At 31.9% G+C, this 10,000-nt stretch overlaps 2 protein-coding genes across 7 annotated transcripts in view; both read right to left on the bottom strand.

Moving 5' to 3' along the window:
• mcoln1b (mucolipin TRP cation channel 1b) overlaps positions 1-4,442 on the bottom strand; it is a 16,115-nt gene extending 11,673 nt beyond the window's left edge. Inside the window, exon 1 of the mRNA XM_060865415.1 lies at positions 4,251-4,442. Within this exon, the coding sequence (XP_060721398.1) occupies positions 4,251-4,302 (52 nt within the window). The 5' untranslated portion in view covers positions 4,303-4,442. The remainder of the gene's footprint in view (positions 1-4,250) is intronic.
• Positions 4,443-5,594: 1,152 nt separating this feature from the next.
• The window catches only part of LOC132842633 (trafficking protein particle complex subunit 5-like), a 4,801-nt gene continuing 395 nt past the window's right edge, over positions 5,595-10,000 (bottom strand). Inside the window, exons 1-4 of one of the 6 annotated variants that reach the window (XR_009648055.1) lie at positions 9,241-9,253; positions 8,466-8,538; positions 6,805-8,381; positions 6,389-6,523 (exon numbers count right to left, since the gene is read on the bottom strand). Coding sequence is in view for 2 of the 6 variants with exons in the window: in XM_060865411.1 (XP_060721394.1) it covers positions 7,881-8,381; positions 8,466-9,062 (1,098 nt within the window). In the remaining 4 variants the exon portion in view is untranslated. The other 5 variants (XR_009648054.1, XR_009648053.1, XR_009648052.1 and 2 more) reach the window with 5 other exon arrangements.

Genomic DNA, 10,000 nt, shown 5'->3' with positions numbered 1-10,000 from the left:
AGAACACTACAGAGAAACACTATAAACACTATAATTACTATAAACACTATAATTACTATAAACACTATAATTACTATAAACACTATAATCACTATTATCACTATAAACACTATAATCACTATAATCACTATAAACACTATAATTACTATAAACACTATAATTACTATAAACACTATAATCACTATTGTCACTATAAACAATATTATTACTATAAACACTATAATCACTATAAACACTATTATCACTATAAACACTATAATCACTATAAACACTATGAACACTATAATCACTATAATCACTATAAACACTATAATCACTATAAACACTATAAACCCTACAAACACTATAGAGAAATACTATAATCACTATAATCACTATTAACACTATAATCACTATAAACACTATTATCCATATAAACGCTATAAACACTATAAACACTATTATCATTATAAACACTATAAACACATTATAATCACTATAAACACTATAAACCCTACAAACACTAGAGAAATACTATAATCACTATAATCACTATAATCACTATAATCACTATAAACACTATTATCACTATTATCACTATAATCACTATAATCACTATAAACACTATAAACACTATAAACACAGTATAATCACTATAAACATTATAAACACTATAATCACTATAAACACTATAAACCCTACAAACACTATAGCGAAATACTATAATCACTATAATCACTATTAACACTATAATCACTATAAACACTATAATAACTATAATCACTATAATCACTATAATTACTATAAACACTATAATCACTATTATCACTATAAACACTATAATCACTATAATCACTATAAACACTATAATCACTATAAACACTACAATCACTATTATCAATATAAACACTATTATCACTATAAAAACTATAAACACTATATACACTATAATCACTATAAACACAAACACTATAATCACTATAAAGACTATTATCACTATAAACACTATAAACAAATTATAATCACTATAATCACTACAGTATAATCACTATAAACACATTATAATCACTATAATCACTATAATCACTATAAACATTATAAACACTATTATCACTATAAACTCTATAAACACATTATAATCACTACTATCACTATAATCACTATAAACACTATAAACACTATAAACACTATAAACACTATAAACACATTATAATCACTATAAACACTATAATCACTATAAACACTATAAACCCTACAAACACTATAGAGAAATACTATAATCACTATAATCACTATTAACACTATAATCACTATAATCACTATAAACACTATAATCACTATAAACACTATTATCACTATAAACACTATAATCACTATAAACACTATAAACACTATAATTACTATAAACACTATAATTACTATAAACACTAAAATTACTATAAACACTATAATCACTATTATCACTATAAACACTATAATCACTATAAACACTATAATCACTATAAACACTATAATCACTATAAACACTATAATCACTATAAACACTACAATCACTATTATCAATATAAACACTATTATCACTATAAAAACTATAAACACTATATACACTATAATCACTATAAACACAAACACTATAATCACTATAAAGACTATTATCACTATAAACACTATAAACAAATTATAATCACTATAATCACTACAGTATAATCACTATAAACACATTATAATCACTATAATCACTATAATCACTATAAACAATATAAACATTATAATCACTATAATCACTATAAACAATATAAACACATTATAATCACTATAATCACTATAATCACTATAAACATTATAAACACTATTATCACTATAAACACTATAACCACATTATAATCACTACTATCACTATAATCACTATAAACACTATAAACACTATAATCACTATAAACACTATTATCACTATAAACACATTATAATCACTATAATCACTATAAAGACTATAATCACTATAAACACTATAATCACTATAAACACTATAAACACTATAAACACTATAATCACTATAAACACATTATAATCACTATAATCACTATAAACACTATTATCACTATAAACACTATTATCACTATAAACACTATTATTACTATAATCACTATAAACACTATAATCACTATTATCACTATAAACACTATTATCACTATAATCACTATTATTACTATAATCACTATAATCACTATAATCACTATAAAGACTATAAACACTATAATCACTATAAACACTATAAACACTATAATCACTATAATCACTATAAACACTATAATCACTATAAACACATTATAATCACTATAGTCACTATAAACACTATAATCACTATAAAAACTATTATCACTATAATCACTATAATCACTATAAACACTATAAACACATTATAATCACTATAAACCCTACAAACACTATAGAGAAATACTATAATCACTACAATCATTATAATCACTATAAACACTATTATCACTATAAACACTATAATCACTATAAACACTATAATCATTATAATCACTATAAACACTATAAACACTATAATCACTATATAGAAACACTATAATCACTATAAACACTATAATCATTATAATCACTATAAACACTATAAACCCTACAAACACTATAGAGAAATACTATAATCACTATAAACACTATAAACACTATAATCACTATTATCACTATAAACACTATAAACACTATATAGAAACACTATAATCACTATAATCACTATAATCACTATAAAGACTATAAACACTATAATCACTATAAACACTATAATCACTATAAACACTATAATCACTATAAACACTATTATCACTATAAACACATTATAATCACTATAGTCACTATAAACACTATAATCACTATAAAAACTATTATCACTATAATCACTATAAACACTATAATCACTATAAACACATTATAATCACTATAAACCCTACAAACACTATAGAGAAATACTATAATCACTACAATCATTATAATCACTATAAACACTTATCACTATAAACATTATAATCACTATAAACACTATAAACACTATAATCATTATAATCACTATAAACACTATAAACACTATAAACACTATATAGAAACACTATAATCACTATAAACACTATAATCATTACCCTACAAACACTATAGAGAAATACTATAATCACTATAAACACTATAAACACTATATAGAAACACTATAATCACTATAATCACTATAAACACTATATAGAAACACTATAATCACTATAATCACTATAAACACTATATAGAAACACTATAATCACTATAATCACTATAATCACTATTATCGCTATAAACACTATTATTACTATAATCACTATAAACACTATAATCACTATTATCACTATAAACACTATTAACACTTAACACTATTATTACTATAATCACTATAAACACTGTAAACACTATAATCACTATAAACACTATAATCACTATAAACACTATTATCACTATAAACACATTATAATCACTATAATCACATTATAATCACTATAAACACTATTATCACTATAAACACTATTATCACTATAAACACTATTATTACTATAATCACTATAAACACTATAATCACTATTATCACTATAAACACAATTATCACTATTATTACTATAATCACTATAAACACTATAATCTCTAATCACTATTATTACTATAATCACTATAAACACTATAATCACTAATCACTATAAACACTATAATCACTATAAACACTATAATCAGTATAATCACTATAAACACTATAGAGAAATACTATAATCACTATAAACACTATAATCACTATAAACACTATAAACACTATAAACACTATAATCACTATAAACACATTAGAAACACTATAATCACTATAAACCCTATTATCACTATATAGAAACACTATAATCACTATAAACACTAAAATCACTATAAACACTATAATCACTATAAACACTATAATCACTATAAACACTATATAGAAACACTATAAACACTATAAGCACTATTATCACTATAAACACTATAATCACTACAAACACTATATAGAAGCACTATAATCACTATAAACACTATAATCACTACAAACACTATATAGAAGCACTATAATCACTATAAACACTATAATCACTACAAACACTATAAACACTATATAGAAACACTATAATCACTATAAACACTATAATCACTACAAACACTATAAACACTATATAAACACTATAAATACAGACGTGTAAAGCTGGTAAACAAACCCGTGTCCTCCTCTCGTGCCGGATGCTGGTGTGTTGATAAAGAGGTTGCCATGCAAACGCGTTGCGAATTTAATGCTGACTGATCAAACCTCCAAACAACGAACAAATGAACAAATGTTAAAAACACACGCGAGGATCAAACGTCTCCAAGTGACCCGTCAACCGAGCGAAACAACGCACTCTACTTCCTGGTTAGTCACGTGACTCCACACCACGTGGTCCTCACTGTATTGATTATACACAGTGTACTGTGCTGCACGCGCTGTTTACCTCTAAATGTATTTTCTTTGTTTTTTTTTTTTTGTTTTTGTTTGTTTAAATTGGCGTCAATTTCACGCCATAAGTATCGTGATCGTGAAAATAATACACGCGAATAACAAAACTGAATACAAGATTTGAAAAATGACGAAAAGACTAAAAATAAACAGCACACATTTTGTATTTAATTAACAACATTATGGGAAAAACGTTTTTTTGCTCGTAGTGTAATTTATAGTAGTTTGTAATATAGGTTTGTGTTGGGTTTTTTTCAGATTTGTAAAAAAAAAAAAACATTTACTTTTGTAAAATAATATTTTTAGAGGCACAGCACTTTCTGTTTCAGACTTTTCCAATGACTGAACACATCTGAGTTCACTTTGGTGTTTAGACCCCAAATACATTCAATTTAAATGTGATTTATTAAAAAAAAAAAAAAACACTATAAATTGTGGAGCCCTGCATCTCAGAACCCACTTTAAGAACCAGTGAGCGAATCAGAATCAGAATCAGAATCAGAATCAGAAAGAGCTTTATTGCCAGGAATTTGTTTTAGTGACAGAAGCTCGAGTGTAACAGAATGACATACAATATAGACAATTTGTATGTACAAATGTACAAGTGTGAAATGTGCAATTGAAATATAAATAGTATGTGTTTTAAGTAAATAATGTAAGAATAGTGTTGTGTGTTCCGTGTATGTTAAGTGATCATCAGATGGATTGCCTGAGGGAAGAAACTGTTCCTGTGTCTGGCCGTTCTGGTGCTCAGGGCACTGTAGCGTCGACCAGATGGCAACAGTTCAAAGAGCGAGTGTGCTGGATATGAGGGGTCCAGAGTGATTGTATTTGCCTCTGATTGTACTACCCTCTGTAGTCTTCTGAGGTCAGATTTGGTAGCATAACTGAACCAAACAGTCACTGAAGTGCAGAGGATGGATTCAATGATGATAATATATAACGATATATAACCTTTTAAGTGTATATGCATATGTACTTATAATAAAAGTGTGAAAACTAATCATGAATGGAAACTATACACTACAAATGAGTCGTAATACAATAATACAACATCGACAACGTAATATGCATTTATAAACGTTTACTGTTGTACACAACGTGCATTTATTGTCAAAGAAGTCAGTTCGCTTTACAATAAAGAAAAAGAAGTCACGTCGGCGCCAGGATAAAGTCTTACTCAGCAGTGAACCGAGAACGATAAACAGAGCTGTGGAAACACAAACACTGATAACTGTCCCAAAACCTAAAGATCATCCACACACACACACACACAAAGCCTGTCTCTTGATATGTTCTCTACGAGCTCATGCTGTCGTAGTGTGAAGCAATAAATAAGATTTTGTTTGTCCAGTTCCTGCTTATGGTTTTAAATCAACCACAAGAAGCCAAAATGGAAAGTTTCTCTCATGCCAGTTTTTTCCCCATTTAGTTTAGTATTACGAGTTATATTATCGAGCCAAGTATACAAACAGGTCATGCTCCGAGCAAACAAAACGAGTTGCCTTATTTTTTCTATTAGAATTCATGCAGAGGACCTGGTAGTCTTTTTTTTAACCAAACTGTTCCTTTTCCTGCATTCTTAAATTTTCCAACGATCCACTGGATGTTGAAATTGACCCAAATGTTACACACACAAGCACGAGTACAAGTCCACTTCTTGTACACAGAGCGCATGCAGCTCCTTGTCCTCGCTCCTCTCTACCTCCCGTCCAGCTGCTTGTCTCGGGTGATGACGGCTTCGTCAAATTTGATCATGAGCGTCGTGCCCTTGTGCCAATGCGCTGTGACTTTGGCTGGGAAACCACTGTGTGTGAGGATGGCCTCCACCATGCCAGCTGTGAAGGCAGCGCAGTTCAGCGTGCTGTTCTCTTTAGGCACAGATATAAACGTGTTCACCAGCGGCTCCTTCTCTATGATGTAGTAGGTCTTGTCGTCATCGTTGGCCTGCTCCAGCTTGTCTGCTTCCTTACTGAACAGAGACTTCCACACGGACACCTTCAAATCAAACAGGCAAAAAATGTAATGACTGTGTAATAGTTTTTCCTTGATTAATGTCATACACCACACTAAGACTGTGTGAGAGAAAATTACATATCAACGTGGTGTACAATATTATTTTAGGTATTGAGATGAGATGAAATCTAATTAAAAGACTTTCAAATGATACTTGACTAGCAAAGTGATTCTTAATTCTTATTGAGTGATAATCAAATAATTATTCAGTAACTTCTGCATAGCAAAATTATTCTTATATCTTAATACAAAAAAGTATTTACCTTTACATTTACAGCATGTGACGGACTCTCTTATCCAGAGCAATGTACAGAAGTGCTTAAGTCTCTATCACTGGATACATTAACTCTGGTTCACTAGGTTACAGACTTAAGATACTATGAGTCTAAATCACTGTTCACAGTTTTTTTTTTAATAAACCTACAACAAACAGGGAAGGAAGTTCTAGTTGAAGTGTTTCATGAATAAGAAGGTCTTCAACCGTCGTTTGAAAATAGCTTCTCTGTATTAAAGTAATTCTTGAACCTTGAACAGGGATGTGGGACTACTGATTGAAAGGTTGTGAGTTCGAATCCCAGGGCCAGCAAAGTGCCACTTCTGGGCCCCTCAGCAAGGACGTTGACCCTCAAATGCTCAGTTGTAGAAATTGAAATAAAAAATGTAAGTCACTCTGGATAAAGGAGTTTGCTAAATGCTGTAAATGTGAATGTAAACTATACTAAGTGACTCCTGAAGTGTACAGTAGAGTTTATGAAGTGTGTATAAAGTGTGTATGAAGTGTGTATGAAGTGTGTATACGTGTGTATGATGTGTGTATGAAGTGTGTATAAGTGTGTAGGAAGTGTGTATAAAGTGTCTATGAAGTGTGTATACATGTAAGTGTGTATGATGTGTGCATGAAGTGTGCATGAAGTGTGTATGAAATGTGTATAAAGTGTGTATAAGTGTGCATGATGTGTGCATGAAGTGGGTATAAGTGTGTATGATGTGTGCATGAAGTGTGTATGATGTGTGCATGAAGTGTGTATGAAGTGTGTATAAGTCTGTATGATGTGTGCATGGAGTGGGTATAAGTGTGTATGATGTGTGCATGAAGTGTGTATGATGTGTGCATGAAGTGTGTATGAAGTGTGTATAAGTCTGTATGATGTGTGCATGGAGTGGGTATAAGTGTGTATGATGTGTGCATGAAGTGTGTATGAAGTGTGTATAAGTCTGTATGATGTGTGCATGGAGTGGGTATAAGTGTGTATGATGTGTGCATGAAGTGTGTATGAAGTGTGTATGATGTGTGCATGAAGTGTGTATGATGTGTGCATGAAGTGTGTATGAAGTGTGTTTAAGTGTGTATGATGTGTGCATGAAGTGGGTATAAGTGTGTATGATGTGTGCATGAAGTGGGTATAAGTGTGTATGATGTGTGCATGAAGTGTGTATGAAGTGTGTATGATGTGTGTATGATGTGTGCATGAAGTGTGTATGAAGTGTGTTTAAGTGTGTATGATGTGTGCATGAAGTGGGTATAAGTGTGTATGATGTGTGCATGAAGTGTGTATGAAGTGTGTATGATGTGTGCATGAAGTGTGTATGAAGTGTGTATGATGTGTGCATGAAGTGTGTATGATGTGTGCATGAAGTGTGTATGAAGTGTGTTTAAGTGTGTATGATGTGTGCATGAAGTGTGTATGAAGCGGAATTCAGACAGTGTGATAGAAAGCTGTGCCTTGATGAAGAGGAGGATGTTCAGCACTTTGGTCTCCCTCTTTCCGTTCTTCTCCCGCAGCACCAGCAGGTCCAGCAGAGACGCTCCCACTCCCCGGCCCATGTCTCCCAGACGCGCCTGCAGCTCAGACACTGAGTAAACCCGGCTCTGGCAGTACTGTACCATCTCAGAGAAGAGCAGCGAGAAGGCGCTCAGACTCACCTCCGTCCTGGGCCGAGACAGAGAGCGCTCCAGCACTAAACACTTCCCTTTGGTGAAGCGGGTATCCATGATCCTGTAAACAACAACAACATCCGTCATACTGTAAACAACAACAACCGTGATCCTGTAAACAACAACATCCGTGATCCTGTAAACAACAACACTAACGTCCGTGATCCTGTAAACAACAACAACTGTGATACTGTAAACAACAACATCCGTGATACTGTAAACAACAACCATGATCCTGTAAACAACAACAACATCCGTGATACTGTAAACAACAACAACCGTGATCCTGTAAACAACAACAACTTTGATCCTGTAAACAACAACAACATCCGTGATCCTGTAAACAACAACATCCATGATCCTGTAAACAACAACACCTGTGATACTGTAAACAATAACAACATCCATGATCCTGTAAACAACAACATCTGTGATCCTGTAAACAACATCATCCATGATCCTGTAAACAACAACATCCAGGATCCTGTAAACAACAACAACATCCATGATCCTGTAGACAACAACATCCGTGATACTGTAAACAACAACAACATCCGTAATCCTGTAAACAACAACAAAATCCATGATCCTGTAAACAACAACAATAACACGGAGAATATTACTGTATGTTCGTGGATACATCGTGTAAAAGGATTCTGTTTGAAATTAATTATTTTTCCAATACACTTTTTTAATGCAATATTAATTGATTAGAATTATATTAATAATAATATTCGTCTTCGCTGATATATTTACAACTCACTTTAACAACTTCCGGTTTCTTTCTTCGTATTGAATCGAGACTAATGTGTTACTACCACCTACAGGACTGGAGTAATGGTGCATCTCATTAGTTTTTGCTACACCCAAAATGTCTCTTTATTGACTCCTTTTTTTTTGATGAAAAAATGGATGTGATGTTTATGTGTTGTTCATTTTAATGTTGTTATCTGTTAACTGTTGTACTGACACATTCTTGTCCATATTGAATGTGTGATTCCTTTTACCCTTGTACTTATTGTCTGTTGTTTTGTCCTTCATTTAATTTGTAAGTTATTGTGTAAAGAGATTTCAAGTCAAGTCAAGAAGTTTTTATTGTCATTACACCATATAACTGTTACAGTACACAGTGACATGAGATCAGTGTGCTACATAACACAAAGACACAGATATAAGGACTTAGTAAGTTAGTCCTAGATACATAAAGTGTATCTGTGTAACACACTCTCTCTCACACAACCTCTCACACACACACACACTCATACAGTGTGAGACAAGTCAGAAAGACAGTGCAGGACAAAGACAGTGCAGGAAAAAGACACACATACACACATACACTCAAACACCCTCACCCTTACACACACACACACACTCTCTCTCTCTCACACTCATACACACACACACACTCATACAGTGTGAGACAAGACAGTGCAGGACAAAAGACACACATACACTCAAACACCCTCACCCTTACACACACACACACACTCTCTCTCTCTCTCTCTCACTCACACACACACACA

Source organism: Tachysurus vachellii, chromosome 3 (genome assembly GCF_030014155.1).
Source record: "Tachysurus vachellii isolate PV-2020 chromosome 3, HZAU_Pvac_v1, whole genome shotgun sequence".
NCBI lineage: Eukaryota > Metazoa > Chordata > Actinopteri > Siluriformes > Bagridae > Tachysurus > Tachysurus vachellii.
This window is presented reverse-complemented; position numbering and strand designations above follow the sequence as displayed.